Source organism: Leuresthes tenuis, unplaced genomic scaffold (genome assembly GCF_036924035.1).
Source record: "Leuresthes tenuis unplaced genomic scaffold, fLeuTen1.0.hap1 SCAF_18, whole genome shotgun sequence".
Classification (NCBI taxonomy): Eukaryota; Metazoa; Chordata; class Actinopteri; order Atheriniformes; family Atherinopsidae; genus Leuresthes; species Leuresthes tenuis.
In genome coordinates this window covers 12606553-12620798 of record NW_027325372.1, presented here as the reverse complement: position 1 = coordinate 12620798, position 14246 = coordinate 12606553, and the positions used below count along the sequence as shown (strand labels likewise).

At 44.8% G+C, this 14246-nt stretch overlaps 1 protein-coding gene across 1 annotated transcript in view; it reads right to left on the bottom strand.

Moving 5' to 3' along the window:
* Positions 1–14246, bottom strand: part of jarid2b (jumonji and AT-rich interaction domain containing 2b) — a 98512-nt gene that overhangs the window by 3058 nt on the left and 81208 nt on the right. Inside the window, exons 7-17 of the mRNA XM_072370528.1 lie at positions 7756–9220; positions 5984–6525; positions 3199–3291; positions 2849–2967; positions 2659–2729; positions 2423–2537; positions 2191–2296; positions 1878–2060; positions 1113–1243; positions 471–657; positions 29–136 (exon numbers count right to left, since the gene is read on the bottom strand). Of these exons, the coding sequence (XP_072226629.1) occupies positions 29–136; positions 471–657; positions 1113–1243; positions 1878–2060; positions 2191–2296; positions 2423–2537; positions 2659–2729; positions 2849–2967; positions 3199–3291; positions 5984–6525; positions 7756–9220 (3120 nt within the window). The remainder of the gene's footprint in view (positions 1–28; positions 137–470; positions 658–1112; positions 1244–1877; positions 2061–2190; positions 2297–2422; positions 2538–2658; positions 2730–2848; positions 2968–3198; positions 3292–5983; positions 6526–7755; positions 9221–14246) is intronic.

The window sequence follows — 14246 nt, the reverse complement described above, 5'->3', positions numbered from 1 at the left end:
GACAGAGAATTGAAGCATGGCAGCTTACCTCATCGTAGCGATACATCATCTTAAGGCCTCTGCAAGACTTGTGCTTCTCCACGTAGCGCAGGGCACATTCCAGACAGAAAACCACATTGTCAGTCTCCTGCACAACCTGCACAGACACAAAACGACAATCAGATTAGTTCTGATTAGTTAAGACAAAAGGAACTTTGATTCATTTAAATGAACTTCACTCGTGCTCCATTACATCACCAATGAGTGGTACATGAGTCACCACAGCTTACACTCTATTTTAAATAACACCTAAAACATTTGGATTAGATTTCTTTTTCTACAGATTTTTTGGCCATAAAATCCACAAAAAAATTGAAGTCCTGCTTAATACAGTCAGTTTATGCAGTAGTGTTTCACCGTCAGAGTTGAAACCAAACCACTTTATATGTAACAACCACAGAGTGTTCAGCTGTTGCGCCCTTTGCCCTCACCATGGACAGGTAGCAGAGATGTTGACAGATTTGGCAGCGTCTCTCTGAGGACTCCAGTGCCAGCCATTTTCCGCGGGGCTTCTTGCGCCCTTCGCTGGGCCCCAAGCAGCCATCATGCGTGCCATAGCGAGCAGAGGAGAGCAGACCTGCCTTGTAAAGTTCCTGACGTTGATGCATCTCTAGGTTCCTGTTAGATAAGAAAGATGCTCATTTATTAAAAGCCAGAAAATCTCTCAAGGGAAGACGGAGCAGAAACCCTGAGAGTGGTTGCTTATTATTGCCCTGGGAGGATAGGATGAGGGAAAACTATTCCATTTAAACTTTTCTGAGGATGAAATTTATCATGAGCATAATATCAACAATTAAAGTGGAAGCAAAATGACAGATTTACCAAACATAAAAGGACTACAGTGCATTACACGGTTTCAGCTGCGGACTGAACTCCACATTTATAAACGATAATTTAATGCATTTTGTTGTTCTTTATGAGGTGAAACTTAACCACCACCAGCTCACTCACTCTAAAACAGCCATAAAAGAAGAGCATCTTTTCAACTGTCAACCCTGAACGCTACTTTAACTGAATTTGTAGCTCTGGCGTGCCCCGTTTAAACTGTGCGAGTGTGCGCTGCCGCATCCTACCTGAGGTCTTTAAGTAAGGTGGAGATAGTGGTGAGGAGAAGGCCATTGTCCCTCTTGGACTCAGCTGTGGCGATCTGATACAGTAGCTTCTCCATGGAGAAGGGTTTGGCTATACAACGACATTTCAGGTCCTGGGCAAACACAAACGGAGAGGAATATACATTAAAAAAAGATTTAAAAACACCCTCCACAGTATACAGACATTTTCTTTTCTATTTTTTTTTTTTTCCACATGATATGGTCTGCTACTCTCTTGCAGTACTGAACCAATATTTCTGGCTTTCTACTCTTACAAGTCAAAAGGTTTGTTTTGACTCTGCCCAGACAGAGCATTAATATAGAACTCATTGAATGAATGTCATATTACCCTTGAGGGCAGTGTTGGTACAGCTAGTAATATGATCATAATGCCTGAGGATTTATGTGCTTCCATGATCATAATGTCCATTGTGATAATAAGGAACATTTTCTTCTCTTCTATTACGGCTATAACTATGTTCAGTGGTCCAGAGGCTTATATGTGATCACAGAAATATTATATCCATTTCTATAAAAATATAAATATATGCCCACAAGGGGACTTGCTGCTAAATTACAGCTTAAAGCTCAACATTCAGGCTTATTAAATAATTAGGCTCTGGGTTCCAACTTTATTTCTTAGCTTCAGTTGCTTTGAGAACAAAGCTGGAGTAAAAACAGCAACTCAGTTATTATCGATTTAACATGGACAGCTACAGCTCCGTCCACCGTGATTTATTAGCTGACCTTTGCGGCCTGGTAACCTAGGTTCATCCAGTGTGGCGTGGCAAAGTGCACCGTCTCTGACACGCTGTAGCCACAGCACACCTTAGAGACAAAGGCACCAGGGAAGCAGACCACAAACTGGCCACACCGCTGGACTGTACGGTAAACCTTGATGCCTTCGCGGCACAGCACCTCTGGAGAGATCTGGAAGATTAGGAGGAGAGAAACTGTTACAGTTCTGTTTTTTTTTCCAGTATCAAAATGGACAGATGGCCAACAAAGATGCCTTTAATGTTGATATCACAATTAACATTAAAACAGAGAAAACGCAGACCATGATATTCTTCTCCAGCATTTCTAGTCCTGGGGTGCCATTGGCTTGAAGCAGTGTATGGACCACTTTGTCCAGCTTAGCCTTTTCCTCAGCAGGGACAGAATACCTGTCAGAGGAAAACACACACACACATATTCAATGTGCACATTACTCTCGGTTTTTGAAGAGATCATTTCTATGACAGGGGCAGAGCTTTTAGTGATGGAGAGGAAAACAAACGGTGTATACTTACCAAATGCAATCAGCACCAGTGTGTAAGTAATCAATATATGGAAGGCGATTTTGGTCTCGAGACCAGCATGAGGTAGAAAAGACCATGCCAACGTTTAGCCAGGGAATGGTCACCCCTGCAGAGACAGAATGATGTCAGAAAAACTAAGCATTCGTGACTCCAAGAAATGCAGCAGCATTTAAACAATGTTCAAAGCCATAGCCTTTAAGCGCTGTAAAACAGCTTTTTATGCTTACCAGGCACAGCACCCAGATGCCTCAGTATGGATCCAGAGTTATTTGGAAGGACAGTGAGGTTCCATCCATGTCTGAGGAAAAGAAGAAAGAGAGTCACCTCTTTATTTTTAGCGAGATACGTGAATTTTAGCAGCAAAACTGGCGGATTACTTTGTCCAAATTCATTAGACATTCAATAGGAGGTGCTTACTTTGCAAATGGCTCTGACTTTCCTGTGGGGAATCCACTGCCGTGTGTACTGGTGTCCACTTTCCCACAATGCACTGCCACGTGGCAGTCTCTCTGCTCCACAATCCTCCAGTACTCTTGCTGCGCGGGGGAGAAAAAAAAAAGGAAAAGGGATGAGTGGAAGAATGCATGAAACAGGTTTCAGTCATGTTAGTTAATTGTGTCAATGCTGCCCGCTGATATCTATGAGAACACGTCTTTTCTCACACTCTGACCACATGCACGTTTAATTAACAGCTGACCACTAGAAGCCATTTTAGAGACTGCAGTTCAAATTTAATTTGCGTTTAATGAAAGTGTTTGCATGCTAACCTCAACCTCGGCAGCCCCCGGTTCCTTATTAAAGCACATGGTCATGGTGTTCCGGGCTATCCTGAAGAAGTTGGTCAAGGACACCGATTTCCCCTGCAAAAAAGGCAAATTAGACATCGGAAATGACAGCACAACCTGTTGGGGAGGGAAAAATTGCACTCTATCATGGAAAAAAAACTACCAGAGATGCGAACCGAGAGATGAAGGTGAATTAAAAAAATTAGTACAGCGGGATATCAATGAATTCCCTAGTTTCCGATCTTATATGTACATATTTGCAGAGTCAAAGTATTCTAGGGCTTGTTCACACACAAATCATCTGTATATGCATTTGTATGTGTTCCTGAAAGGCTCCATCTTTTAACTCAGCCATAAGTCCTAAACGCATTTCCTCTGGACTTGATCATCCCTCATGAAGACTCCCGCAGCAGAGAATCTTTTAAGGTGGCCGTAAATCTGTCCGCTCCAGGCCTAGAGATGCACAGGCCCTGCTGAAAGCTGACCTTGTGGATTCCTCAACAATTTTAACAATTGGTCTTTCTTCTCTTTATTCCTTCTTAAAGTAGGTGTGCAGAGGTTCTCAAAATGGTAACAGGCTTTGACCTCCAGTTGAATAATAAAATATAGTGGCTGCATTGTAAGCACTGACAATGCTTCCTTTTTCCCCCCAGTCAGAAGAAGCACTTTCCATGCTTTTTCAAGAGTAATCAGCGTTAATTATACCCTTGACGTCCACTTTGTTCTCTTGATAGATAAGGTGAAATCCAACCTCCTCTTGGAGGCCACAATGCATAAAAATCTAAGCTGTGCAGAGAAGTCAGTCATAATTTGACAAGCATGTCCTGCCAGGGTGGTGACAGCAGTTCATATGTCACCACACGGAACGGTACTTCTGTACCTCAAAGGTCTATTGATTGTACAGGGTCAAGTCTGTTGACAATATCTCAGTTCTTCAGAGGGATATGCCTCATACATAGAGGGATTTAGTTACGTTAATGGAACTGGGAGCAGAGAAAGAAAATCAAATAAGATCCAGATTTGTAATGGGTGGAGTTTTGTGTGGTGTGAGACTGGATGTGAGAGCGAGAGAGACAACACAGTAGCAAAGACATGTTAGTGACAGAAATAGCTGCTGTTTTGCCACATCAAAATGCTGTGGCAAAAAAACACAGTAACACGGTGGACAATTTTGTACATTTTGGAAAGCATAAAAAAAACTTGAATTGCATTGCTGTGTGGATACAAGTCGGTGCCCTGGGGTTGGGGTGAGGGTTTCAACAGAGGGTTTGGGAAGGGAATTATGCATTTTGGGAGGGAGGGAATGAGAAGCCCAGAGATTTCAAGAGTAGGAAAGAACAAGGATGTCTGCTGGAACCTCCGGGGGGGTTGGGGGGTCTTTTCCCTGACCTACATTTCAGCCAGCCAAGAGCAAGGGGTGATGGGGATACATCCCGTGTGGGTGCTACACACAAGCAAGACTACAGATGCCCTTACCACACGCACACAGCTGCACAGAAATATGAATACGTGCCAGGTATAAACACTCCTGTCCTATGCCCTTACACCGAAAACCAGTTCCGACTCAAGTTTGCCTAATTCAATACCAAAGCGCTGTTACGAATAGCACAAAGTAAGACTCTCAACAGTCCATAACATCTTTATCATGCCAGCACTCTTCCTGAATCAGACCCAGTTAAAGTAAGTGGTTGCCGAGGATGCATTTAATTTCAGAGGTCATAAGTCAGACTTATCAAGAACAACATTATCTCACAGTATCAGAGGCCAAATACTTGGAAAGGAAATAATAATATTGTGTTTGAGAGGCGAGTGCACTACCGACTGAGCTACAGTCGAGGTTCATGTTGTACTGTCAGTCCTATTGATGGAAAACAAGAAACACAACACAGACTGCATAAATATGCATTGGAATGACAAGTAACATCTCCTAAACAGTGGCATGCTTTCATTTATTAGTCATATTCCTTGTTGCTTAATGATACAGAAACCAAACCTCTGACGAATAATGCAGAGATTTGAAATTGCAGCAGCACTTCAGCTGCTCCTCTCTCGTGAAGAAGATGGTGAGGACAAAAAGAGAGTCAGGTAAAGTATTTGGAAAAAAATAAACAACAAGCAAACATAATCTTTTAGTTAAGTTTTACGTCTGCTTTTTTCTATCCTAATGTCTTAGATTGGATGTGAAGGACTGAAACGGGCATTCAATGCTAGAGTACGCAACCAAAAGGAATGTGGTTATAAAGTGGGAGGGTCAATGAACCCTTGGCCTCCCTACTTTCGACAACCTTGGTGGTAAACGTTTACAGCAAAAGCTTACGTGCCTATTTTCTCACTTAAGATCTGGCACAATATTGCCAAATCTCATACAGGAACAAAGCAACATTAGACATCGACTTCGATGCCCACACCAATGAGACGGAACAAAACAATGCACACATTACTTCTGAATGACAGATCAAATCAAACCGGCAAGTTACATTTCTTCCTTATGACTTATCTTTCAGCTGGCAAAGATTTAAATAAAGCAAACTATGTAAATGAGGCAGTGAAGAAGCAACATCCACAGATGCTTCCATGCCATGCTAGTGCTGATGGCAGGCCAGCTGTTGACCTTTAAATGACAATAAGAGTCGTTAACAGCACTTGTTGACTTTAGATCACCAGGGGTGAAAGCACAGGAAAGAACAATGAGAGATAGACTAACACGCCTCTTGTCTGTATGCTTCAAGAGTGCGGCATAAACAGCAAGTGCCTTCCTCATCCTCACCTTGTAAATACATTTGTGCTGGTCACTGAGCACGCCCCTGTTCTCCTCCACCTGCTCCTCTCCATGCTGCCTGTCCTCTTTGCCTTGTTTTTCCTGAGCGAAGAGCCGGCGCCGGCCCGCTTTGACCTGAGCCTCCAGCTCCTTCAGTCGGTGATAGACTCCGTTGGTGCGGTGGTGCCCTGTCGCACCTCCCACTATCCCGCCTACTAGCCCGTTTTTGGGCTCATAGCGTGGCAGCGAGAGTCCATTAGGAACTGAGAAGTCCGAGAGACCCTCCAGAGGACCTCGCCTCGACTCCAGGTTCTTTTTCTCCTGCAGCACCTCAGTCAGCAGCCGAAGGCGCTCCTCAGCACTGAGTGAGTCGTAGGAGAGGATGTACTGGAGGTAAGCCTCCTGCAGCTTGGCCAGCCGGTCCTGTGCTGACTTAGGGATGCGGAGAAGGTCAGCAAGCTTGGTCCACTTCTTCAGGTCCATCACCTGCTGCATGCCGCCCATGTCATTGATGAGCTGGAAAAAACGTGACAGGTCCACTTCACAGCCACCTGCATGAAGCAAACAGCCAGAGAGAAGTTAAATCAACAGTGGTGAGCTGGTGGCCACAATACAAAATGGTAGCAGTTTTCATAGAACTTCACGTTCTTTATTTTGTTCCATTCGATCAAAAGTGTGTCACCTGAAATCCTCTTTGAATAGAGAGATAGATTAGAGACAGATTGAGAGATAGATAGTCTGTTTCATGTATATAGTCTCTGGTTTATAAAAGACTAATCAAAAGCAGAATGCTGACATCTTGGACCATCTGCTTCAACCATCCAATTTCCTTCAGCCCAGATCATTTTATTTGAAGCAGCCAATTGGCTTTTCAAAAAATGATTTGGTCCATCATTGTGCCAAACAGAGACACAAATTACTGTTAATGTAGAACTGATCTTCTAGTGACACTACCGGAGGTCACTTGGAAGCAGGGTATATTCTGGCTGGCTGCAGACACTCCACTGTAGCTCTCTGGCTGCCAGCTCTCTCAGGCTAACAGCTGCAACAGTGCTGACAACACCGAGCTGATCTCTAAGCAGCTGTGTGTATATGCTACAAACGGGGCACGGCACAGTCAACCACAAAACCCAACCAGTGTAAAACGATCACATTTCTACAGCCGCAAATCTGCATGCATGGGAACATCTGAACACACAGAAACTCAAATATACAGTCACTGTTTGAACTTGTGCCCTTCAGATTCTCATAAAATACTGACGTCTCCTGTGAGAAATTCAAGGGAACAGGGCAATGATTGTGAAATTTCATCTTTGGTGTCCATCTAGCTTCTTTGTAGAGCTGTTCCACAATATCACTCTCAACTATAAATGGGAAACTAAAATCTGCTGAAAGAATCTAAAGATAACCACATTTGCAATATTTTAATGCTGGCTGCTTTCTTTCCAGGCTTTATCAGCCACGTAAAAAAATGGAATTGCAAGCGGTAACCAGCTGTTATTTGTAATTATGTGCCGCTTTCCTTCGATACACTGCATCTTCTCTATACTCTTTGAAAAAAAAAAAGCTTACATGTGTAAGTAGAGTTGAACCACAATTTAGAATAGTTTGTGTGGAATTAATTCACTCCTGTGAAATCAATAGCCCCTGTCCTCTGTAGCAGTGAGCAGGAGGAAGGTTGTAGCTTATTGTTTAGTCAATTCACGTTATTCTTGATGTAGCTTTGTTTACTATCGCCTTGTGCAAAATTACATTTAAGTGTATGTGTCTGGCTTGCTTACCAATGACAGGTGGCTCATCCATGGTAATGCCCTGAGATTTAAGGTGCTTACGGATGCAAGCCAGCCTCTGCACATTGGGACCCCAGCGTCGGCCCAGCATGTGGACCCTCTGCACCTGTGTAACAAAACGCATCTCCTCGTTCAGCTTGCACTCCGGCCGCCAGTCTGGTGGTGGCACCACACGGCACATGCCAGCCACTTCGGCCTGTTCCCTCACTGCATCCAAGTACGCCAGGGGGTCCTGGAACTCCCTTGGAGCTGGCCGGAAGAGAGGGACTTCGCCCAGTGCCGCCCAGCCCTCCGGCTTGCTCCACTGGCGCTCCCAGTCCTTCCCCTGCTCTCGCTCCTTCTGGCGCGTCAGCTCTTTCTCACGCTCCCACTCCTTGTCGCGGTCAGCTGCCCGCAACGCTGCTGGTTTGAGCTGTCCAGGGCTGTTGGAATCAAGAAGAGAAGAGGTGGAGGAGGAAGAGGAACAGGACACAGAGGTCTGTTGGGGGTCTGAGGTAGTGCTGGCACGACTGGGATTTGGTGAGTGATTCTGGCCTAATAAAGGGGAGGAAGAGGAGGAGCTTCGACCATGTGATCTGCTTTGCTGCTGCTGTGCTTGTCGTATCAACATCAGCTTGCCGGCCGATGCACGCTTCGGTCGCTGGTTCACGGGCTCCACATTGGCTGCTGGTGTAGAAGGAGGTGGGGTTTGTTGAGAAGGGGGTGTAGAAGGTGGAAGTGAAGCAACAGGTTTAGATAGTTTGGGAGAGGGGGATGTTTCTGATTCATGTCCATTAGAAATCGGAGTGGTAGGGGTGGTGTTCTGCTTGGTAGCTTTCTCCTCACTGGCCACCTTCTTGCTGCTGCTGCGCGTCTCCAAAGGCGTGGGTTGAAGCTTGGCCTTCTTGGCCTCAGAGCCATTTGTTTTGGCTTTCTGATCAACAACACTTGTCCCTACTGCATTGAGCACCACCTCTAGACGTCGTTTGGAGTTGCGCAGTCCCTCTCGACCCATGCACTCCCCCTGGCCTTGCTGACACTGTTTCTGCCCGTCCTCCCTGGCCAGGGTGTTGTGCCGCTGCCCATTTAGCCTGCCGTTTGGCCGGGCGTTGGCAGCCACATTGTGCAGCCCATTGGACATTAGCACCTGTTTGCGGGTTTTTGCATTGCTGTAGTGGGCTGGTGCCGCTGCTTTTCCTGAGTTGGCCAGCCCGTTGCTGGCTGCTGGCTGGCTGTGCTGATTGTGATTGTTCGCTGACGATGATGCCGAGGCGGCGTTGCTGTGTTTGTTGCTGCTGAGTTTGGTTTTCTTGCCCATTTCTTTCTGTTTGGCTTTGGTGTAGGTGACGTGGCCCTTGGACACGGTGGCTGTGTACTTCTTCACAGTTTTGGACGGCAGTCGGAAGTCACGGCTCTTTTTGGCACCACCGACAGCTTGTGCCGAGCCTGCCCGCGTCAGACCGTTCACTTTTGAGACCTAAGATGAACAGAAAGAGTAAAGCAGAGTGAATTAAATGGTAAATGGTAAATGGACTTGTACTTGTATAGCGCTTTTCTAGTCTAGCTGACCACTCAAAGCGCTTCACTACATGCTGCATTCACCCCACTCACACACATTCATACAGCACGTCTTAGGGGATAACTACGTGCTTTCTAAGCATTCACACACATTCATACCCCCAATGATACACTGGGGGAGCAACGTGGGGTTCAGTGTCTTGCCCAAGGACGCTTCGACATGTATCCTGGGGAAGCCAGAGTCGAACCACCGACCTTCCGATTGGTGTGCGACTGCTCTTCCTCCTGAGCTACAGCTACAGAGCTACAGAATTAGACCAACGGAATCTGAATCTGTATTTGTTGCACGTTAGATCACATCAGCAGTAAAAATACCATTGCAGCACTGATAGGTAAAATGCGAAAAAGTTTTCCAAAATGTGCCCACACACAGATAAAATGATCAAAAACAACCGAGCACATGTAGAAGCGTGGGCGCGCCAACACTCCAAAATGAAGAGGCCAAATGCTCAGTTTCTAGCTGGGTGGTGAAATTTTGGCTGGTCAGACCAAAGCTATTTGTGGACGCCTATGCTATTCATTAGGAAACCAATAGACTGTCTCGATTACTATCCTTTCAAATGCAGTGCACTTTCATAAACTGCAGTTCAAACTGCTGTCAACACTATGGCTGAGGTTTAGACAGAGATATGTGAACTCCAAAAGCATGACATCCAAGAGTAAACAACGGTTGAGAAAGAGCTCGGAAAAAGTGATGGCAGACGTGAAATGGAAAGCAGAGAAGGTTACATGGTTTCTGCAAGCAGATGGCTGGACGGCATGAGGTAGAAAGTGGGGTCACTCGGGCTTATAAAAATAACTTTCTATTTGCTGTGGGTTTCCTTGAATGTATGTTTTAATGAGCCTGCATGTAAGCAAGGCAGAGAAAGAAAGCAATCGAGTGTGTGGTAACATGGGTGTAAGACGTCTTTCAGACACCAGCTGTAGATCTGAGGTTTAATGCAGTGGCGCTGGTTCCTTGGTCGACTTGGTGGGTAGATCTGTTGGACGAGACACAGTCGTCCCCTTTCTTGGTTCAAAGATTTTTTTTCCCCTTACAGCTGGCTTGGAGAACGTTCACAGAGTATTATTTTGACAGTTTCCCTAGTTATGTCTTACACAGTCTGGCTTTTCGGATGTGGCCATTTTCGCTCACTCTCTCTCCATCACTCCATTTCGTTCAACCCTTTTCTTCCACATACGTTTCCTCCAATATGCATTTCTAAAAATAGAAATTTCTCCATCTTCCCGCTTCAATCTATGTTGCTTTCCCCTTTTACTGGCACATGGGGCAAGGCCCGACCCAGAGCAAAAAGATCTTATGTATTTAACAAATCTGTTTTGGCAAGGCAAGATCTGAACGAGTTGCTCTGAAGACTTTCTAGACTTTCCTCTGTCCAACTGTATTCTTGGATTTCATTTTGAGAATGTTTTCAAACTACCTCAAATGTGAGCTTTAATCCCAAATGTCTATATTGTGCATACAAGGTAGTGACAGACAAACTTATAAATGAATCATTACAGAGTCCTAATTGAAATCTGATAATCTGAAAAAAACTACATGTAAAGAATTGCATGTTTGCATGTTTTTGCTAACTGTCTGTAGAGCCTGACAGTCATTCTGTTTCGACAAGCTTGAACTGAGTCACAGATGCAGGACCGAATGGAGGAAGGGAGAGATGGAGTTATCAATCACAGCTGGGGCGCCACAGGAGGGAGGTGACAGCCGGTCCATTGACAGGTTTGCCTTTGAAGGGCTCTTATGTCACACACACACACATTAATGTGCGTATCTATGTGAGCGCACATGCACATATATTGTGTTCGTCTCAGGTGGCATGGGGCCGACACAAAGACCAGGCCATTAAAAGATAAGGGGGGACTGAAACCTAACCCTGCCTCTGTCAATCACTTCTCCCAGCACACATGCACGCTCTTACTCACAATGGAAAAAGGAAAAAAAAAAAAAGCGCGTCAAGGAAAAGGGAGGAGAGATGGAGCTGCTACAATTGGGTGAGAAAATGAGAGGACAGGGGTGAAAGAGATACACAACGCAATGTGCTGAGCGGTGTGTTTACATTGTAGATACTGTATTTTGTGTCCCCCTCAAAAATGTTCGCTTAAAAAGCTGTATTTTTGCTGCTTATTTAGGAGCTCATTATCAATCTGAGACGTAACCCCCCCGGTTCAGTTTTTATAGCAGTAAAAGCTGACAAGTTAACACCATGTTCTGAGTAATCTGGATGATGAAATGGTAACTAAATACTAACATAGCAGTGGTCCAAATATTTAGTGCATTTGTTCAGCCACAGTGTGCTAACAAAGCTACTCAAAGAGACAAAGTGTCATAACCACTTCCTGCCACCGGAGGGCTCAGTGGACCTATTCTCATCAGGGGGGCTCGACAGGTATCCCTCTGTTTTCTCTCTTTGATCATTTGTTCTGGTGGAAAAGGTGGATAGCAAGGGAAAGAGGGAAGGAAAGAGGGAGGGGAAGGGAAAGAGGGAGGGAAGATGGTGGAGGGGGTAGAGGGGGTGGAGGAAAGAAAAAGAAAAAGAAAAAGAAAGACAGAAAAAAGAAAGATAGATACCATCAGCCACGGGCAGAGAGAATTAAAAGAGAAATGAAAAGGATGATAAAGAGAAGATAGACAATGAAGTAAAGAGAGAAAAAAACATCACACCGGAGAGGAAGAGTGGAGAGGATTTCGGCAGCACGTGAGCAAGGAAGGGGAGGGAGAGTGAGGTGGGTCTAGATGACATCATGTGTTGCTATAGCCCAGCTGAGGCCTGGCAGAAGGATTTTTTTTTTCTCCCAAAAACACAACAACTGCAGGAGTCGGCCCTGAGAGGAGGAGGAGGAGGTAAAAGAGGAGGGGAGACACAGATACAGACCGGGAGAAAAGGCCAGCCGGAGGATTGAAGGAGGCAGGAGGAAATTTAACCCTTAAAAATGCATGCTGAATGACAAAGAAGAGGAAATGAAGAAGGTTGGCACCTTGGCTCTTCTGGCTGAGACTATCTCCATTAAATCATCCAAAGATGGTCCACATGCTGCTTAACATAATGGACTCTGCACAACTGAATGGCTTAGACAAGAAAGAAACTGCAGTCTGAGACAGCTTCAGTTCTGCTACAATGAGGACTGTTACAGGGGTCATTCCTGCCCACAGCAATATCCATCCACAATGAATTATCTCTGGGCTACTGTATGTACCTCACTGAAAACGTTTTCACACATGTACCGCAGTCCTGAAATTTGACAGAGATGGACCAGAGGGTCACCACGTGAGAACGCAAGCGCCTGCAACGTTCACTTCGGAAAAACTGCAGAGATTATCGGGCCAGCTCCTAAATAAAATCTGCCAAAGATTGCAGAGTGAAATCACGTGTAAATGTACCTCTATAATCTTGTGGGGAGATTTACTGCGAGTGTGCGAGCCGGAAAGAGTTACTGCATCATTTTCTTTTTTGCTGACCTGGGTGTTGCTTTCCTCATTGATTTTGCAGATACGTTCAAACACGAGGTATCGATGTCAACACGGAGAAGAAAAAAAAACACCGATCGAGCAGTCTGCCCCTTCTCGATGTGCTACAAACAAAACAAAGATCTCCACGGCATACATTTGCATCATGTCCTGCATCCTGTTTACTCTCGACAAATGCTCTCCCGCAACCCCACCTCACAGCTGGGTGAGCGCACCTCCGGTTAAAAAATTCCCCACTGCGAGGTATGTGTGTGAACAGCAAGTAGGGAACTCTTTGCACATTCTCAAGAAACTCTCTGGTGTGGATGTGTGCAAATGTTGTGAGTGCATTTTGTCTGTTTGTCATTTTTTTTATTGACTGCTGCCAAAATATTGTAATTTCACCTTTGAGGATAATGCACAAGTGATAGCATACTACTACAAACACCCCAATTGTGATATAATGCATATGACACATTCATCGACAATGAGTTAAATCCTATGCTGAATTTAAAGTAATTATTTTGTTCTGGTCATTCGTGGCACGGCTGCTCAAACACTTAAACAGCAAGGCATACATCCAACCTATCCCTTTTCCCTTCTGCTGTCTGCCTTGGGGACGTGGATTTTCAAACAACCAGAGAAGTGCCACCGCAGCCTGTTCTAACTACCAACTAAAACTAAGTACCAACACACACACAAACCCCCCCCCCTTCCATAATTAAACAGAGAGAGCTCTGCATATAGCTGGGGTGTTCAATCACTAATGGAAGGCATGTCCCAAAAACATGATTTAATCTGAAATGCGCCCTTAATTCCAGGCAGCTTGTCATCTACTGTAATTCCATTCATGTAGGAGCATAAGGGAGGTTAATTGAGGAGAAAGGGGGGAAAAACAAGAGGGTCTTCTTCAAAGGGTGCAGAGTCGGCTAAATGGTTTAGCCTCACATACCCCACCTGCCCTGGCTGCTGCGTAAAGCTGCTTCTGCTGACATCCCCCACTTTTGTTATTCAATTAAACTAGAAACAATCATATTGTTTTCTAAAAAGGTTATTTTACAGTGCATGTATTTTGTTGGTACAAGCTGCTATTAGATTAAGGAGAAGTGAATTACAGTGAGCTGAATTATGATAATGCCTTTACCCTTTGGTTTTACACACACAACCCCCCGAGTTCGTTTTATAGCTACATGATCACTTAACATTTTTTATGTCTGAACCTAAACAGTTGATCATGCGTATAAACGCACGTGTGTCTTTAAACACACACGGTTAACACACGTACTGTTCGTGCTAATTGGAGGGAAAGTGAAGAAGAGGAAAGACGCATTAATCCTTCCAAATGACTGGAGCTGTGTTGTCAAGGGCAAGATCTGTCTGTCGGGCACAGGAGCAGAAAGAGGAGAGAGCAAAAGTGTGTGAAAGAGACGGAGGGAAAGGCTGAAAGGGCAAGTCGAGTAAAAACAAGTCAAAAGAATCA